The sequence below is a fragment of the Syngnathus typhle genome, linkage group LG4, assembly GCF_033458585.1.
Source record: "Syngnathus typhle isolate RoL2023-S1 ecotype Sweden linkage group LG4, RoL_Styp_1.0, whole genome shotgun sequence".
NCBI lineage: Eukaryota > Metazoa > Chordata > Actinopteri > Syngnathiformes > Syngnathidae > Syngnathus > Syngnathus typhle.
This window is the reverse complement of record NC_083741.1, coordinates 24,045,250-24,063,413: the sequence shown is the minus strand read 5'-3', so window position 1 is coordinate 24,063,413 and position 18,164 is coordinate 24,045,250. Positions and strand designations below refer to the sequence as shown.

Genomic DNA, 18,164 nt, shown 5'->3' with positions numbered 1-18,164 from the left:
CAGGAGGAGGGGCTTCGGGGAGGAGACCAGATGGTGTCCATAGGCCCGGAGGGGCGGGGCGGGGGGGATCCGAGCCGGGCCGGCCCGAGACGAGCCGATGGGTAGACCACCTGCTGACTGACTGACGGACGGACGGACTGACTGACTGACTGACTGGATGAAAGAAAAGAAAAGAAAAGAAAAGAAAAGAAAAGAAAAGAAAAGAAAAGAAAAGAAAAGAAAAGAAAAGAAAAGAAAAGAAAAGAAAAGAAAAGAAAAGAAAAGAAAAGAAAAGAAAAGAAAAGAAAAGAAAAGAAAAGAAAAGAAAAGAAAAGAAAAGAAAAGAAAAGAAAAGAAAAGAAAAGAAAAGAAAAGAAAAGAAAAGAAAAAAGAAAAGAAAAGAAAAGAACCACCTTATGCGAGTGGCATGAACGGCAGTAGAAGGTGCGCTGCGCTGACCTGTGGACTCTTGTCTGCTTTTGTGTGGCCTCCCTCAAGTTCCTCCCTCGCGTCCCCGTAAAGTGGAGCCTCAACCCTGCATGGTGTAACGTAACAGTAATGCTCTTTAGTGTGCCTTGTAGCCTTACGTGTATTGTTGTGTCATGTAGTGACCTCCACTAAACATTGTGTAACAACACCGGGTCGTGTACTTTGCTGTGTACTTTAGTTTTTCGGATGGATTCTGTCGTGTACTTTCGTGGTGTGATAGTGTAGCTTTGCCGACCCCTCCTTCAGCCTTCCCAACGTGTTTCACATTAGTGCTTAGTAACCAGGTCGTGACCCCTGAATCTACACGCACGCACACACACATCTGCCACCAGTGTAAAAGTGAGCAGAGTGTTGTTGTTGTGTGTCGTGTTTGGTGCTGTAGCTCCGCCTCCTCGTCCGTCTGCAAGGAGGAACGGCAGTGGCCTGGCTGACGGGATTATCAGAACATTCCGGAACAGTGAGCGAATTCGGAGGCAGCACTCAAGTCAGAAGTGGCCAAAGCTTCAATAAACGCACAAAGAGCATCTTTGGCGCCTTGAGATACGAGCGAGCCCACTTGGGACTTTCCCATGATACTGTGTGAGCTGGCGGGGGGTTTCTTTTTTTTGGACTTGCGAGTGCAAACTTCTGGGCACCGCAAAAGTACAATTGTTCATTTTTGATTTCAAACAATCCAATAGACTCTGATCGCTTAATGCTTACACAAATTGCAAAACGTCCTAGACAATTAGCGTCATCCCTTTTTGGTGGGATCTCATCAACACGTTTGCCAAGTGAAACACTTCCAAGTGAGAGGCAAACACATAGATTATAATATTCATCCAAAAAGAACGGCATGTCATGTTTAGATAAGTGGGGCCTCCTCATCCAACTTAACTTGCAAGCGTCAAGGCGAGCGGGCGCTGAAAAGTGCGCTGCTGCTGCCATCTGGCGGCGGCAGCCTGATGCGCACTCAAATCTCGGAATTTTGGCGCCTCGCAGATCGAAAACTTGACTTGAGTGTCAGCTTGTGTGTCTCCCAAAAAGTTGCAAGTCAAGACAGTCGTAGCTGAAGCCACCACTTGACGGACTGTCTTTGGCATTTTTTCAAAGTCATTCAACAACATTCTCCTCTTTGGGTGGGTTTTTGAAAAGCGCTATACAAATTGAATGAATCATTATTATTATTCTCTTCAGAATGTCATTTGTGCTGACGTTTGAGTTGACGTCAATGCAATGACATGCTCGCACAATGACGATTTCCCCTGCAAACTGTGGTACCAAATCCATCCATTAGACTTCTTTTTTTCATAGATTGGAATGGATTTTCCTCTTCCTAAGTCGATATGGATTCATACAAGCACAAATGGATCTGTAACCCACATGAAGCCGTTTCCCATTTCGCCGCTCAGAGACACGCTTCTGGCGTTGGAGGGGAGGGGCGGCCACCTTGCTGTTGGCCTCCACCCTAACGTCACTTCCGGTGCAGACTCAAATGCCAGGTCGGAAAGTGACGGCGTCAAAAAAAAAAAAAAGTTGCACTCTTAACCGTCCGACAGGTGACGCCAGCGCACCCAAACTTTATTGACTTATCACGAAGTACGTCCATTAAAAGAAGAAGAAGTCGTCAAATTGAAGCAATTGATTGCTCCTTGCTGTCTGACTGACGCCTGCGGTGAGTTGCTGATTTGATGATGAAGCTTGCAATGCATGGTGGGGAGCTCCTGCAAACTCATTTGGATTCAAGCTGGTTGACGCGCTCGTTGGCACCGCAGTGGCCAGACAGACCAATCGGTCACGCTCACTCTTCTTGGGGGATTTGGTTTTTTTGGGCGAATACTGATACATATTAGCGACTTTTCCTGACCTCAGTGAATACTTTTCTGGTGTTTTGGAGACCCGAATGTGACGAATGATTGATGCGCACAAGAATAAAGTAGAGGCGACATTGTGCGTGTGCCTCAGAGGAGGGGAGGGGAGCGGCTTTGAGTCCGGCTCCGGCCTTCCTGCACGGAGTCCGCGTATTCTCCCAAAAACATGCACACGAGGTCGGGCGCGACAAAATGCCCGTACAATACTTGTTTGTTTTAGTTAAGTGCGCCCAGGCGACCGCTTCAGTCCGTCCATCGTGGAAAAGCAACATTTTCAATCCAATAAGCACACAAAGGCCAAGTTTCTCTGTAAAAGACATTTAATCCCTCATATACTCGGGCAAACAGGAGCGGGTCGGCAGTGGGAGGGGATCTGTGGGCTGGCGGCAGCCAATCAGAGAGCAGAGACCCTAGTGGCCCCGCCCACAGCCTCACCCTTTCCTTCATGACGTACCAGACAATGGAAAAACGAGGCCTCTGCTAATTAGTACGTTGGAGTGGAAATACGAGAACAACGACGACGACGAGACACTGAGGAGGAGGACGTGGCCGTGGTCCGCTTGGTCGGCGGCTCGGCTTGGCTCGGTTCATTAAGGGTGGCGGACGGAACCGACCGGTGAGCAACATTAGCGATGATGGCATGGCTTTCTAACACGTCGATGAGAGCATTTGCATTCGCCCAATATGTTTAAATGTCAACTTTCAGGCAGGGGCATCCAAAGGGCAACATGCGTTGCAGCTAATATAGCGATGCACAAAACAAAACAAAACACATCCCCACTTGACGTCACGGTAACTTTGCTCTTTTCTTTTCAGTGTAATCCTTCATCGCATGGAAAAACATTTCACCACTTTTACACAATGTGGGCGGTGTTGGCTGGCCAAGCGTTTGAAAGAGAGAAAGGAAAAAAAGAAAAAGGGCAAACAGCGGTTACGGTACGCTTAGCAAATATCTTACAGCAGTCAGCAACCGACGACCTTTTGAAATCTTTTTCTTCAGTGTAACAGCGATGCATGCGGGTGTTTGGTTTTGTCAAGCCGATTGTTTGGTCTTATCGCTGAGCAAAAAAAAGATCATCATCATCATCTTGTGGCAGTATTTTCCAAAGGGATTTTGTAAAGGTGACGTTTCATCACATTAGCACTTTTTTGTTTGGATTCAAAAAAGTTGCACTTTTGCTCAACGTGCTAGAGACGTACGCCACGACGAGCAGAAATGAACATTTGTCATCGTTTGGACTTTGTGTCTTTCTCTTTTATAATTGCAAAAAAGATGTGGCGGAAAGTCCGGTCCAAATTGCAACGTTTTTGCTCTTGACGTTTGTTTTTATTCGGAACCTTTGTCTACTTTACAAAACATCTGGCAGACACAACTTTTCAAATGAGGCGCTAGCTAGGCGTAATTGTAAAAACAATCATTTTGAACGTTGACTTCCTATTTTTCAAAATGCTACCTGGCGGGCCGGGCAGAAATATTGTGCAAGAAAAAATGGACTACTTTGACTTCTCAGTACGTCGTAGGCATTTTGCCGCTTGTTTAAAGAACATCCAATTTATTGTTATGGCCGACAAAGTACAAATGTTGTTTTGTTTTCATTTTGCAGGCAAGTTAGTGTCGTTCAAAGAAAAAGAATGGAGTTACTATTTTCTTTGGGGAATTCTGATCAACTTTCTTTTTGGAACTACAAAAGGTTTTTGGACACCCGTGCCTGACGCTTGCACCCATCGACTTTGTCATTTTAAGAGCGTCGTTTTTGATTTTTTTGTTATTTTCCAATTTTTTAACGCATGTAAACGGCGGTGGACAGCATCCAGACTTTGGTTCCAGCTATCCCATAAAGTGAGACAGGAAGCGAGTGACCGTGGCGGACAAAGCGCCAACATACGGCAGTGCGCGGTTACATCCATGCGCTCAAAAAGCACGGTTAATATCTATCTATATATATATATATATATATATATTTACACACAGTTTATACATCCAACAGTGGGGGGAGGGACAAAAAACAACTTCAGCATGTTATCAACAACCCATGTGCCCTCCTCAACTGGGGACGCGCAAATCGTTGTCAGATTATCCAAAAGTAAAATCTCGAGCTAAATGGCTTGCTCCTTTTCTCCGCTTATTGGTCCCAAACTGGTGTTTTTGGTGAAACCCATGTTCTGTCTCAAGAACTCAAGCCTCAAGAACGGTGAGGGAAGGAAAGAAGGAGCGATCCCCAAGCAGCACTCGCTTGTACAATTGTGCGTCAAAGGCAAAGTCGGGTTTCAAACGGCAAAGACTTTCTGCCAGAGGAGGGCACCCGGGTTGTGTTTTCAAAAAGGATAGATATACTGTTGCGTAGCTACACGTGGGTGGGTGGGTTAGGTCGGCTCGGGGTTAGGTGGGCTCCAGCGCGGGCGGGGGAATAAAAGACGGACGGGCGCCACCAAAACGCCGCCATGCGGGAATCCAGCAAGCTAAATGCGGCAGAGGAACGCCGGCCGGCTAGGACTAGTAGACGGGACTGTTGCGGATGCCGCAGCACAGGACCATGCTGAAGATCATCTCGAAGATCTGCGCACGTACGCACAAAACGTTGTTACCGGCCGGGGCCTGCCCGGCCGCACGGCGACGCTTCACTTACCATGATGATGGCGACCACCAAGGCGAAGATGCCGATCAGGTAGATTTTGTCGGAGAACAGCTCGGTGATGCGGGTGTGGCAGCTCTACAAGAAAAACAGTGAAAGTGACAACATCAGTACAAAGGAAAAAAATGAAAAGGAAATCAAACAATATATGACAATCGATTGAAAGTTGGACGTTAACTTCAAAAGACGTGTGTCAAGGAATGCTTTTAAAATACAACCATGTCAGTCAAAAATCAATAAGAAATACGCTCAGGTGTAAAAAAGGTAAAGCACAAAACAAAAGCTCAAGAAAAATAGCAACAAAATGGATTTTAGAAATTCACCAGCAAAACGACGAAAAGGTCTCAAAATGAATGAAAGAAAGAAAGAATAAACAACGGTCCAACTTGTGGAGTGAACTTCAAACTTGGAGTGGACTCACGATGGAGGTTCCGGAGCTAGGACAGAGGTCGGTGACGCCCAGCATGTCGGTGAATTGCGTCAGAATAGACGTGCCTTGACCTTTGCCGCAGCAGCTCAGCTAGAAAGAAAAACCAAAACAAAATCAAGTGGATGCTCCGCCCCCACCCTTCCGGGAAAAAAAAAAAAGACTTCACTCTATCATTCTTCTGCTTTTAGCAAGGCACTTTAACTTGGCTCATTTGACATTTGGGCGTGATGCTATCACGCCCAAACGTGCCAAGGTTCACATTCAAATGTGACAAATTGAACATTGTGATTGGATGGTTGGATGGATGGGCGCTCATGTTCGTACCGTCTCGTGAAAAACTTTGAGCACGGAGGCCGCTGCCTTCTTCTTCTCCGAGTCAGCGGTGACGCTCTGCGTCATGGCTTTGTCGTAGATGGAGTCGTAGAAGTTGATCATCTCCTTGGAAACCTGCTCCGCAGTCAAAAAGGCATTGGTGTCAAAGCCAGGGGCCGGCCGGGCCACATACGGCACAGCGAATCATTTGATCCAAGCTCATTACGGTGTCTTTGTGCATGAAGCCCCAGATTCCGGCAGCCACTTCGCAGGCAAACAGGATGACCAGGCAGGCAAAGAACTGAACAAGAAGACGACAGCAGAGCGTAAACACGGACGCCGGCTCTGGTGGGGGCGGCGGCGGCGGCGGGCGACTGACCGTTCCCAGTAGGCATTGCGACTCTTGGATGGCGCCATAGCATCCCAGGAAACCCACCACCATCATCACCGCGCCCACCGCAATCAGAATGTGCACGCCTGAAAACCAATATTTCAGCTGAGACGAGAGATGATGAATCCAAATGCTGGCTCGGAAGGAAGTTCAAAGAATTGATTTCCGGGCGGGGCAGTCCGTTGGTTCTCTGGTGACGACTGGGTGACATTTTCAGCCCTGTGCCTCTCTTAACAAAGAAAGCCCAAATGGAGCAGGAAGTGAGCGAGCGAGCGAGCGAGCGATGATGCTTGAGAGCACACAGGTTTGCCCTCCCTTCTCTTGAATTCAACACGATGGTACGCGTTGCGATGATGTCACTGCGGTTGGAAGCGGAGGCCGGGCCATCATCATCTTCATCATCATTAGCCGGCCTCGTCAGGCGTGTAATTCAATTGCGGCCCGGCATCCCCGCTCCGTCCGCAGAGCCACTCGCGCTAATGCGCATTTCTAAATCAATACCTTGGCCAAACGCCCGCCCAGCCGGCCGCCATCTTTCATAGCTGCCATAATTCCATTTCCCTTAAGCGTCCTTTCCTGTCCAGCTTGATTTAATCGCCCGCCCGCCCGCCCGCCTGCCGCCATCGTCTGCTTTGGGTCGCCCCGCTACGCCAATCGGCCAAGGCCAGATGTGTGACAGAGAAGCTGGCCCGTGGCTAATTCTGCTAGCTCGTGCTCGCTAAGAGCAAAGATGGAGCCTTGTCGTCAACAAAAAAGTCTTCAACTTGAGACTGAACCTGCAACGTTGGCAAATAATGTCGGCGCTTGATGTCGCCTCAAGATGTGCTGCGCTTGCCCCAATTAGCTCGCCCGCCCGCCCGCCATTGTTACGGGACACAATGCGAGAGAGCGGCCTTTGCTTCTGCCGCTTCCCGTTTCCTGTCCTGGCCTTTATTTTGAAAACAGATGTTCACTTTTTAGCGTGGTTCATCATTCCTGGATGTGTTTTTGCCGCTCCAAAGAAATGGAAATAGTCCACAGAGTTGGCCAGAGCGTTCCACCCTTGCTTGCCGGTTGCAATTCCACGCCGCGGGTGTCTCTTCATTGTTGTTGTTTTTTGAATGCACGACAGCGGGCATCTGTTAACAGGACGCAAACGAGTCGCATGACGCCAACGTTTCGAAATTGGATGGACGGCTAGCATGAGCGTCAGTTTTAGCTTTTCATTGAAGGCTACAGACCAAATCAATTCAAAGGAGGAGTGACGTGCTTTCCTTCTTCCTTTCTATCACACTTTTGACATCCTCCACGGTTCGAAAGCATATAGACTTTTGTTTTCCTCCCCCGTCGCCACTAACGAGGCGAGCAAAGTGCTCTGAGCGCGGGACCCAATTCTCTGGAGAGGTTGGCGAAAAGCCTCAAAGTGGCAGGAAATGACAAGAGGAATTTGTGACTCATCAAATGTTGGAGCGGGAGCCGTCTATCTCCTGGACCGCTAACATGAGTACGGACAGACGGATGGACTACTTGGGCGCCGCAGATGTGCCAAGCTTCCACTGTGATCATTTCCAAGCCATGAGGAGGAGGGGCCTCTTGGCTGAAGGGAAGGAAATAGAAGGAGAAAGGGGAAGAAAAACCAAATCGAGGCGCGAGACAGCGTGACTCGCATGCTAACCACCAGCAGATGGGGAAGAAAGGGAGGAGTGAGGGGGAGGGGTGCGGCCGGGCGGCCAGTGAGGAATTTTTTCCGACACCGACGAGGGAGGCCTTTTCTTCGCTCCTCGGCTTTCCCTAACTGGGCGACGACATCACGGCCGAGGCCTTTCCTCCGTCACCAGCTGCCACGACAGGAATGGCGAAAAGAAAAGTCCTTTTCTCCACTTTGGGCCCTCGGGGGGGCCTCACGTGTCACGATCACAGGGAGGGAGGAAGGAAGCGAGGGAGGAAGCGAGGAAGGAAGCGAGGAAGGAAGCGAGGAAGGACCGACGGGCGGACAGACTTACTGATGTAGAAGGTGCCGGGCGCCTGCTGTCCCTCAAAGTTGATCTCCAGCAGGCTGCTGGTCTGCGGGTCGTGACGCAGCCACAGGGCCACGCCCAAAATCACGCAGCCGGCCAGCTGAAAGAAAGCAAAAGCGGAACGCTGTCTGAAATTGGGACATTCAATCAAGGAGGTGGTGAGAAAGGTTGCATTGTACATTGTTTTGGGCGCAAACGCCGACGTGGCGCTCCGCCAAACGCGTCGGCCGGCGCTCGGCGGCGCCAAAGCTGCCCGGCAACTGCGGCCGCACGACGACCAACGCACGCACGCACGCACGCACGCACGCACGCACAGCAGAGAAGCACCAGAGGCAGTAAAGGATGGAGCAGAAAGCCACTACTTGTTTGGTGTTTTCTGCCATTTTTGTTTTTTGAAAAGGCTCCCATGCTGGCCCCGAGATAGCAAAGTGATCATGTAAATTGCACGTTGAAGGGTAAGCAGCGCAAATTTGGGATACTTGGCTCTTGCTGTGGCTGCGACTTGCTGGCCTGTCCCTTTCTACTATTCCAAGTTGGCTTCTTTCGGGACTTTTGGAAGCGAGCGTCTGGTTTCTTCGCCAAGCGGCACAAAGTCCACGATGCTTGTGGAACACATGCTGATTGCTCCACCATCTGTTGCTCGCACATTCCACAGCACGGCGGTGGTTGGGAAGGGTGGGCGGGGGGGGGGGGTATAGGAGCGAACATGCGTGGAAAGGTGGGAAAACACCCCCCGAGACGCCAGAGCTCCACCAATGACGAGCCAGCCGCTGCCGGCGCTGGCCAATGGGAGCGCGGCTGCTTCAAACATGACCAAGCTGGGCTGTGTTTCAGGAGAATGCGGGGGGATGGGGTGCGGCCGGCCGGCCGCTTCCCATTAGGAGCCCTCCCCTCCCCCTATAGCGAGGCCCCCTCTTAACCCTCTCTCTTTCTCTCTCTCCCACCCGGCCGTGATTTATGGAAACCGGAGCTAATAACGCTAAAAGCTCTAATGTGGGCCGGACGGGCATGCAAAAATGTTTTGCAACACGGGCGGGCGACGCATTTTGCCATCCGAGGCTCCTTGGCGATCAAGGGCGGCCGGACGATGGGTGCTTTTTTACTAGGGCCGGTTCCAAAGCAGGGGACGTACCGAACGGAGCCGCAACAATCAAGAAGGAGACAAGTGCTCCATTTGCTCTCTTCTTTTTTGTTGGACCGGAAGCACTCAATGGGCAAATGTCAGGAGTGGCCACGGGACACGCGGCAGCCATTACGGGAAGAGCTGCCCCCTTGTTTGCCCCAACCCAATTTGGGTGAAAACATCGGCTAGTGACGGACAGTAGAGGACGACGTCGTTCTCGGGGGCCGCGGCAAAGATTGAAAAAGCAACCTTCTTTTAGCCTTCCTAAAACAGATGGAAGGAAGGAAGGAAAAACAATTCAATTGTAAATCAGTGAGAAAAGTGAATATGCGAGAAACAAATGGGGGCGAGCGATAAATGGAATCTTTTCAAATTTGACCTGAAAGAGTTGAAAGAAACGCAGCAAAATAAAATGAAAACCCTCGGTGCCTTGAGGTTGCCTCTCCTTTTGGCACATGGACGTGCGTTCTGCAATTACTTGGACTTTCATTTCATGTTCTTCTGGCGTCCGTCCGTCCGTCCCTCTTGTTGTTAATCTTTCACTTTTATGTCCGACATTCAAGGCGGCTAGCTCCTTGCACTATTGACCGGAGATAAAGACATCCGGCGTCAAGCGCGAGATCAACCGGACCACTTGAGCTTCCCATGTGCGCGGCCTGCAAAAGCGCCCGTTCAACAGCGACCGCTCACTTCCGTTCTTATTGCGCATACGTCAATTGGACTCGACACTAACACAAGTGTGCACACGCTCGCACTTGCACAATGACTAACAAAAAACATGCTTAATTGCTCACCCGAATCACATGCTCATTCAAAATGAATACATCACACACTCACAAATGTTTTCTCTCCCTTTCTCACACACACACACATGCAGTAACACACAGTGTGGAAAGAAGGACTCACTCTGACTCAGTGGGAAGAGCCACAAAATCCCAGTGAGGACCAAAGATGACTATTACAATGTTTTGGTGTGCGTGGCGTGGGCTCCACATGGCAACGGAACCACAAGAGCACAAAGTTGTCACAGTCGTGAGCAAATGAAACAGCCGCCGCACATGCTAGCTACACACTTGTCCTGCTTCAAAGTTGAATGACATTGAGTTCCTCTGCACAGTCATTTGCATTTTTTTCCTTTCCCAGTCGTTTTTGGGACTTTTTCCCTTGACCTCCCTCCTTAGCCCTCCCTCTTGGCAGTCGAGATCAGGGGATGTTGAGGAAAAATGGTCCATTTTGAAGCCCTTTGACACTTATCTGTGATTTAAGGCTATTTAAATAAACTTGACTTTAGTGTGAGCATCAATCCAATCTCTCCACTCACATACAAAATGTTTCAACATCGTGGGCGTGGCCAGACGTGTGTGGCGGCGGCGGCGGCGTCACGGGGAATATTGCATTTTGTGTGATGCCAAGGCTAAAAGCGAATAACGAGAATGCACGCACACACACACCGTCTCGCAATCAAACACACCCACTTCACATATAATAAAAGACAGTCACACGCGCACGCGCACGCAGCACCACACAAGACACACTCGTTCACGCTGACAGACAGAAAATTGGCGCGGCAGATGGAAACCACCAATTGCTAAACACACACAGAGAAAGACCAGGCTCACGCAGGCGGGCGGGCGCGCGCGCGCGTGATCACAAATTGTCGACAAAACGATGACTCGGAGTGCAATATTTGAAATGTGCTAAATGGCGTCCACGCGGAATTTGTGAATCAGGCTAAAGCAAAGGCTCGCGCCCCCTCGACAACGGAACATGTGTTCCGCGCTGCGGGGCTCCACGCGAGCTTCACGCAGGTCGCGCGCGCTTGTGCTGTGGCGGATTTGACGTGCATGCGCGGAGCCTCGCAAGCTCCGTCGGGCCCTGAAGCCAACTCGACTGGAGTCGAGTCGAGCGCCCGCAGAAGAAAAAGAAAAACAGGGTACTCGGGTGGGGCACAACGAGGCCATTAAAAAAAAAAAAAATTCACGCGAGCACGCACGAACACAACATGGTTGAAGCGCTCACCCAGAAGATGAAGTTGCAGAAGAAGAGCAGGTACTTGATGCATTTGGTGCAGCCCTCGACGCCCATGCTGACAGAGATTTGGCAGACGACTTGACTTAACGGGACGGCGACGAAACGAACGGCACGGCTCCACACTCCAAGAAGAAGACAACACCCAATGCGAGGAGCTTCCCCCGAGACCCCGTCCTCCTCCTCCTCCTCCGCTAGTCCCCTGGACCCTCCCACCAGGCCCTCCCCCCCGCTTGCCTCCCCTCCCTTCCCCTCCCACCAATCCAAGGCTGTTTCCCGGCACGCCTCTCCCAATCAAATCGCTCGTGGGTGACGTCTCTTCCGCCCATTTCTGCTTTACGTCTCGAGTTCTCGCGATTGTATTCGTTTTCTGTTCCGTCTAAACTGTCACCTGGGGTTGCGTAGATCTTCCTATGACTGTTAATGGAGGTGTTTAAAGGCTCAAATTGGTCATGAGGAAGGCGCGACACACACTGCGCTGACTACAATTCCCAGACTGCACCGCGATAGGTGCCTCGAACACGCGCGCGCGCGCACGCACAGCCAAAGTAGCGCGCCCGCCCGTTTCAACACATTGATTCGTTTGATGTCACTTAGGGCCACGTGATTCCCATTTCCGGCTGTATTTCGAGCCCACATTTGTTGATACTGTGGCAGAAGCGCGTGTTGAATCTCTCAATGAAGTGTGAGTCAAGCTTCAAGCGAACGAACAAAGCGACTAAAACAAAGAGGGGACGTATGAACCCGCCCCCGACTGGCCGCCTGCTGGGCGAGAGCTCGGTCCCGCCCGGTCCGACTACGATTCCCGTCATGCACTGCCTCGCTATTGCGTCTTAAAGATCAGCGTTTTGATCTCTTCGAATGCATCTCGGCAATTTCCATAGGGTTGAAATGCTTCTCCGGATTCTCCCGATCCATCCAAAATGAGTCTTTGCGTAATTCGTCCGCCCCAAAAAGGACCTTTACGTCACAAGTGCCACAGTTTTGCAACAGTCGGTCGCGGAGACCCAAGAAAAAGTCAGCTCCCAGAATGCACCGTTCTCTCACACCTCCGCAGAGCGGTGGATCGTCGTATGTCTTACGACATTCGCCCGCTTTGAATGCTGCTGGTGCTGGTTCTGGTGGTGCAATTGGGCCATGTGGAACGGTCCCACAGAGTCCGCTGCGGTGCAGGCTGCAAAAGTGCATGCACGAATCGAGCGAGTGGGATCCCGGTCCAACTGTTGCACAGGTGACCGACCCGGACTGCCTTGTGGGCGGTACCAGGCGCCGCCGATGTTGTCGTCGGCCAGAAGCAATTCCTCTGGACTGAGGGGAGGAAGGAAGGTGAGCGAGAGAGGGAGAAAGCGAGCGAGCGAGCGAGCCTTTTTGGCAGCAAGCAACGTGTTGGCCAAACTGCCACGGACTCCCAACAAAACCGGCTGTCATGGATTTTGTTATTTTTATTTATTTTTGCTTGTTCGGTTACCAAAATGAATCTAAAGCTGTCGAAAATGTTGCGGCTGCTCAAAAGTGGGCTCGTCGTCACACCTGTCAAGTCAGCAAAGGCGCTCTCAATAACAAGCATTCGAGCAGCAAGTAGCTCTTGATACCATGCACTTTCATTTTATGTTTCAAACATGACAACATTGACGCTTGCAGAACAGACCACAAATGGCGTCATCAGCTCTTTTTCATCAGCAGAGAATGACCTTTGTCAGCAAATTGCCTTTTGAAGAGCATTTTGGAGACACAAATCATGATTGCGTTCATTCAAGCAAGACTTCATGTTGATGAAACGGCTCCGGCTGGCCTTGGCCCAAGCTCGCTCACGCGTCACCGGGCGGCGGTGGCGGTGGGCGGCGCTGCGCTGCGCTGCGCCTGCCCAGCCTGTTGAGGGCGTCGTCCACCACGTCCAGCTCGTGGCGCAGATCTCGGAGCAGCGTTTGGATGCTCCCGCTGTCCTTCAGCACGGCCACGCTCTGCGTGTACGCGTCGTAGCGCACCGAGAAGGGCCGACGGATGCGCTTGGCAAACTCCCTGCGAGCGAACGAGCGAGTGAGCGGTTGCAAAACGGCTCACCATTAGACAAGGTTCAAGTAACTTGCGTGATTAGCCGGAGATTTTGCTTCTTCTTATTAACTTTGAAGTGCCAATCTTACGACAATGTTCTTTTGAAATATGTTTAAAGTTGGAAGTCTTGCATAGAGCGGACTCAACGTATTTGTTTTGCTTTCCCCGACCTCATTTTGCTCTTGGCGTCGTCGAAGGTTTCGGTGACGAAGTAGACGTTCTGGAAGGCGGTGATGACGCATTCCTCGTCGCACGTCAGCCGAGGATCGAAGGGACGCACCTCGGCCTCGCCCGACAGCGCGTGCTCGCCGCAAAGGACGCACACGCACAACATTACAAACAAACAAACAAACAAACAAACAAACAAAAACGTCCTTCTGAATTCAGACACGCACGTTTTGGCTTTGGCCGCTAAGGGGCAGCAACATCCCAAAATGGAATGCAAACTAATTCAAAAGCACACTGATGACCAACTATCAATTAAATGGCAAGCTAACCATAATAATTAAAGGGAATTCAAGTGATTCAGTCTTGAAAATTACAATTGCCGTGATGAAAAAAAACCCACAACAAACTAAGAATCACACGGGCCAAAACAATGTATAAACGGAATTGCGTATCAATACAAACCAATGAATGAAACACAAATCGCTGACATTCATGTTTAAAAATAGGTCATCCGTTTTTCACCTCGATAAAGATGGTTATTTTGCAAAACGATTGAAGTAATGGGACAAGGGTTGCAAAGCGCAAAGTAGGCGGCGGCCTCGGCGCTACCTTGAGCTCGCCCACGGACGAGAGCAGGCCAGCCCCGTAGGCGCGAAGTCGTCCGTCCTGCTTGCACAGTCCGAATTCCACCGTGAAGAAGTAGCACTGAAGCAAAGAGGTTGAGGAAGAGCCGCGCCTCGTCGCGCCTCGTCAGCGTCGCGCGCTCGCTCGCTCGCTCGCTCACCGTGGCCAGTTTGCGCACGGCGTCGTCGTCGGCCCCCAGCGACGCTAAGCCCATCTCCTGCGAGAACTGCGCGAAGCTGGGCTCGGCCAGCAGCGGCACGTGGCCCAGCAGCTCGTGGCATGTGTCCCTGCGGTTGGCCAGGCGGGTTTCGGTCAGGCGGGCGGCCGACGCCATGCAGCCACAAAAACAAAAAAGCACATGGTGATAGCGTCGCATTTCGAAAGACGTCAACAACAACGAGCTGTTGTGCCCAAAAGGATGCTTTTGTGTCCCGGACGAAGGCAACTTTCTTCTTTACGCAAGACAATGAAGAGTCATTTTGTAAACATTTGAGATTGATCATATAGTCTGGGATTAGTCGCATGTATGTAGTTTGTTTTTGTACATGTTAGTGCCCAATAGAGCCACCGAGTTTTTTTCAGACCATTTAGTCTTCAGTGACCAGAATGAAAAGGTTTTTCAGAGGCAATTTAGTCATCAACTAGCGGCTAGTGTCTGGGCCTACATGGAACTAGCCCATGGAGGCCCAGACACGGCCCACCAAATGATTTGGTGTGGCCCGCAAAGACAAATTGTGCATCCACTACAGATTGTTGTCACTTTCAAAAATAGAGAGATTGCCAGCAATTTTTGTTAGCATTCATCTTTTTCAAATATCGAAACGCTTTGTACTAGTCTCTGATCTCAAAACGAGCTGTTCGTCAGACGTTGACGCTTACAATGGCCCTCCGAGGGAAACGATGACTACGAGGCGGTCCGCCACAAAAACGTTACTCACCTAATGATGAATTGTGTAAAAGTCAAAGCCCATTTGCAGATTTGGACTCAAGTAACGTGGTTTCGTATACATCAAAGATGAGGATGAGGATGAGGAAGCCATGGTCAAAGTTGGAGCCAAAGCAAATTTGAAGCCCACGTTTGCGTAAGCACACATGGAACGGGAACTAAATAAAGGGCTCGTGCACTGAGCGCTTTTGTGTGCTGCCTTTGGACTTACGGTTCGGGTGTGTAAAAGGGGTCTGAGCTGTGCCGGACGTACTGAGTGCAGTGGAAGACGCGGAAGGCCAAACCTGCCGAAGGAGGGAGGGAGGGAGGGATGTTTGCGGGGCATCAAAGAGGTGCCGTATCCAAAAGGCTTGAAAAAGCCAGAACCTGCAAGGAAGTCTCGGGGAGACAAGTAGCCCCACACTGGACGGATGCTGAAACCAGAGCGCTCTACACACACACACACACACACACACACACACACACACACACACACACACACACGCGCGCACATACACACACACACACACACACACACACACAATATCTGTCTTTAATAGTCCCAGGAATGTGAACGCCAGACTCCAAATTGCCTGTAATGTGCTAAAAAGTCTGCTGTGTACAACTTCCAGGCAAAAGCATTTTTGACATGTCGAGCTGAAGACTGGTTTCGGTCTGGTTTTTGCACTTGGGGCACCTTTGAGGAAGCGCGAGACGTCCTCCAGCTGGGGGATGTTGTCCTCCTTGTAGTTGCAGTGTTGGACCAGTAGGGGGAGGTTGTTGAGAAACTCCTTGCAGGCGTGGCTGGGGTAAAGTTGGTTGAGCTCCCGGAAGACTCGAGCCCAGGTCTGGACCTCCTCCGCCGTGTAGTCCACTCGGGGGATCTGCTCGCCGCTGCGAACCATTAGCAACACCGCTTTGAAACACAACACAAAGAAGGAGAAGAAGAAAGAAATGATGGAGCCACTTACTGTTTGTAGCCGCGAGCCAAATCGGCAAAGTAGTTCCTTCGTTTGCGGTAGGCGCTGTCCTTGAATCCCTACAAGAGAGCGACCACATTTGTCTTCCGCCTTGATGGATTTGCCTCGTCGCCTTTGTGACTTGGGCCGGAACAAACCGGATGGTCGGCGTCCAAGTCGGAGCCGTACATCAGGACCTGCTTGCAGAGATCCAGATCGGAAATCTTCTCGGGGAACCAGGGAACTTCCCGCCCCGCTGAAACAAATGCATCTGGTGTGGGGTTTTTTGTTTTTGGAAACATTATTCGTTTTGGTGAATGGGAGCTCGTCTATGATGATGAACTTGCACTTCTCGTTGATGGATGCAAAAAAGTGGACGTTAGCGTTTTCTGCTTTGAGGCGCTTCCAAAACACATTTCGACTGATGTTTATAGAACAACGCTGGAGTGGTGTGAGGCTTGAGTAAAATCAATCAATCAATCTCTATATGTTTGGGCGTACGATCCGCACGGGCCTACCATCCACAGTCCGGTCTCGGTCCTCGTCGTGGCGTTGGCTTTCCGGCGGCATTATCTCCACCACGTCGGCGTGCTGGGCCAGGAGCTCCGTCAGCTCTCTGAGCTGATGGTGATCGCTGTCGCAGTCCACGAAGATCTCAAAGTCGGAATTTCTGCGCTTGGACTTGCGCGACTCGATGTGAACCAGATTGACGTGCTTTTCCTGCCATCCCACGTCAAAGGCTCGAGCTAAAGAAAGCAGCTGGACCGTGTCTCCTAGGGCCGCCCGGCGCATTTACCTGGAAAGTCCCGAGAGCCCTGACCAGACCGCCCACTTCGTTCTTGAGGGAGAAGAGGATGGTGGCGCCGGCCTTAGCGCCGGCCTTAGCGGCCGTCTTGCCGGAGACGCTTCGGGAAGTCGCGGCCATCTGCGGACGCCAAACGTAAGCCCGTGCGTTGCGCAAACACCGGACTGGACCACGCTCAAGTCACACCCGAATTCAAAATGAATCATAATACGGAGGGAGTGGAGGAAACGTGTTCAGAAACCCCAAATGTTTACGCTTCTTATTGCTTCTTATTTTGAGGAATGGGAGGGCCACGTGTGGGCCGCCGCCGCCGCCGCCCGCTTGCCATCCGGCTGAACGTTCATCCGTCCATCTGGAGGAGAGCTTTGGCGCCAATTGTTGGAAAGCCGCACATTTGCGGCTGCAAAGGTGAAAAGCGGAACATGACGACTAAAAGGCCCGTTCTTAGCTTCAAACAAGAATGCTCATTTAGGTGCTGGTGCAGATGACAATGGTGCCGGCTTTCCTTTCGGTGCCGGCATTGAGTTAACTCAAGCTTGACTTTTTAAATAATGGTGACCAAATAAGCTCGAACGGTGTTGCTCGCACAGCAAAGCGACCTTTGTGCTACTTACAGTCTATTTGTAGTCCCGCTCGGAAGATGTTTGAAGATGGGCTCGCTTTGGCTCCCTCGTGTCGACGCAGCCTCTCGGGAATGATCGACAACGCTTCCGACGCCGCTCTTGTCGTAAGACCTGTGTGTGGGTGTAGGAGGCGCTCATTTGTCGTTGTGGCTCAAGGTGCGGAGGTGGGGCTCCTCGAGTGGGAGGAGCGGCCCCATCCACCCACTTCTCGGAGCTCGGCCGCTCCTCCGAAAGCAGAAAACATTCTGAATCTTGGTTCCAGCCAATTGTCATTTTTCAAGTCAATTGGGAATGGAGCCCAAACGGGGATCCTCAAATGGATGGACAAAAGGAATGAAGAGCGTGAGCGTGACGGTTGCCCTGCTCGCCCCGAGCCAGAGACGGGAAGTCTCCATCCCTCCCATCCGTCAGGCCGCTTAATGACATCTGAGAGCTAAATGCGGACACGTGCCATCTGAAGATGCCATCCGCTGGCTCATCTGCTTCACCTTCATGTGATTAGGCGCACGCTAATTGAGGCGCACACGCCGCCTTGATTGCGTTTGCCTCGGTCCAGGGGCAACGTGGCGGGCGGGCGGGCGGGCGGGCGATGAGCCCAGAGAGCCCGTGACGAATGGCAGGGGCGCGAGGACCGTCCCACTCAAGCGATGTTTCAGGCACTGAGCATGTCAAAAGCCAATGAGTATTTGTTTTCTTGCGTCCCACAGATATCAGTGAAGCTCTCCATCCCGAGCTACAGGAGCCCGAGTCTCCCCACATCGAGGAGGAGGACAACT

At 51.1% G+C, this 18,164-nt stretch overlaps 2 protein-coding genes across 2 annotated transcripts; both read right to left on the bottom strand.

Annotated features, from left to right (window-relative positions):
• Nucleotides 1-2,620: 2,620 nt before the first annotated feature.
• LOC133152722 (CD81 protein-like) lies at nt 2,621-11,430 on the bottom strand. Its single transcript, XM_061276575.1, has 8 exons — nt 11,224-11,430; nt 8,067-8,181; nt 6,073-6,170; nt 5,920-5,994; nt 5,706-5,828; nt 5,373-5,471; nt 4,946-5,029; nt 2,621-4,875 (listed from the first exon to the last, which is right to left on the bottom strand). The coding sequence occupies exons 1-8, from the start codon at nt 11,287-11,289 to the stop codon at nt 4,813-4,815; spliced, it is 723 nt and encodes a 240-aa protein (XP_061132559.1). The 5' UTR covers nt 11,290-11,430; the 3' UTR covers nt 2,621-4,812.
• Nucleotides 11,431-12,815: 1,385 nt separating this feature from the next.
• LOC133152804 (tryptophan 5-hydroxylase 1-like) lies at nt 12,816-16,885 on the bottom strand. The gene is made up of 11 exons (XM_061276707.1): nt 16,757-16,885; nt 16,479-16,680; nt 16,119-16,204; nt 15,973-16,040; nt 15,699-15,895; nt 15,389-15,451; nt 15,234-15,306; nt 14,237-14,363; nt 14,062-14,157; nt 13,455-13,588; nt 12,816-13,251 (listed from the first exon to the last, which is right to left on the bottom strand). The coding sequence occupies exons 1-11, from the start codon at nt 16,883-16,885 to the stop codon at nt 13,041-13,043; spliced, it is 1,386 nt and encodes a 461-aa protein (XP_061132691.1). The 3' UTR covers nt 12,816-13,040.
• Between the last annotated feature and the right edge of the window lie 1,279 nt (nt 16,886-18,164).

Coding starts and splice junctions, on each gene's coding strand:
- LOC133152722 (XM_061276575.1), bottom strand. CDS start 11,289: ATGGGCGTCGAGGGCTGCACCAAATGCATCAAGTACCTGCTCTTCTTC. Junction 8,182..11,223: donor TCTGCAACTTCATCTTCTGG/GTGAGCGCTTCA, acceptor GCTTTCTTTCAG/CTGGCCGGCTGCGTGATTTT. Junction 5,030..5,372: donor CTAGCTCCGGAACCTCCATC/GTGAGTCCACTC, acceptor TTTTTCTTGTAG/AGCTGCCACACCCGCATCAC.
- LOC133152804 (XM_061276707.1), bottom strand. CDS start 16,885: ATGGCCGCGACTTCCCGAAGCGTCTCCGGCAAGACGGCCGCTAAGGCC. Junction 15,452..15,698: donor CGTCTCGCGCTTCCTCAAAG/GTGCCCCAAGTG, acceptor GTGTGTGTGTAG/AGCGCTCTGGTTTCAGCATC. Junction 14,158..14,236: donor CCGTGCGCAAACTGGCCACG/GTGAGCGAGCGA, acceptor TCTTTGCTTCAG/TGCTACTTCTTCACGGTGGA.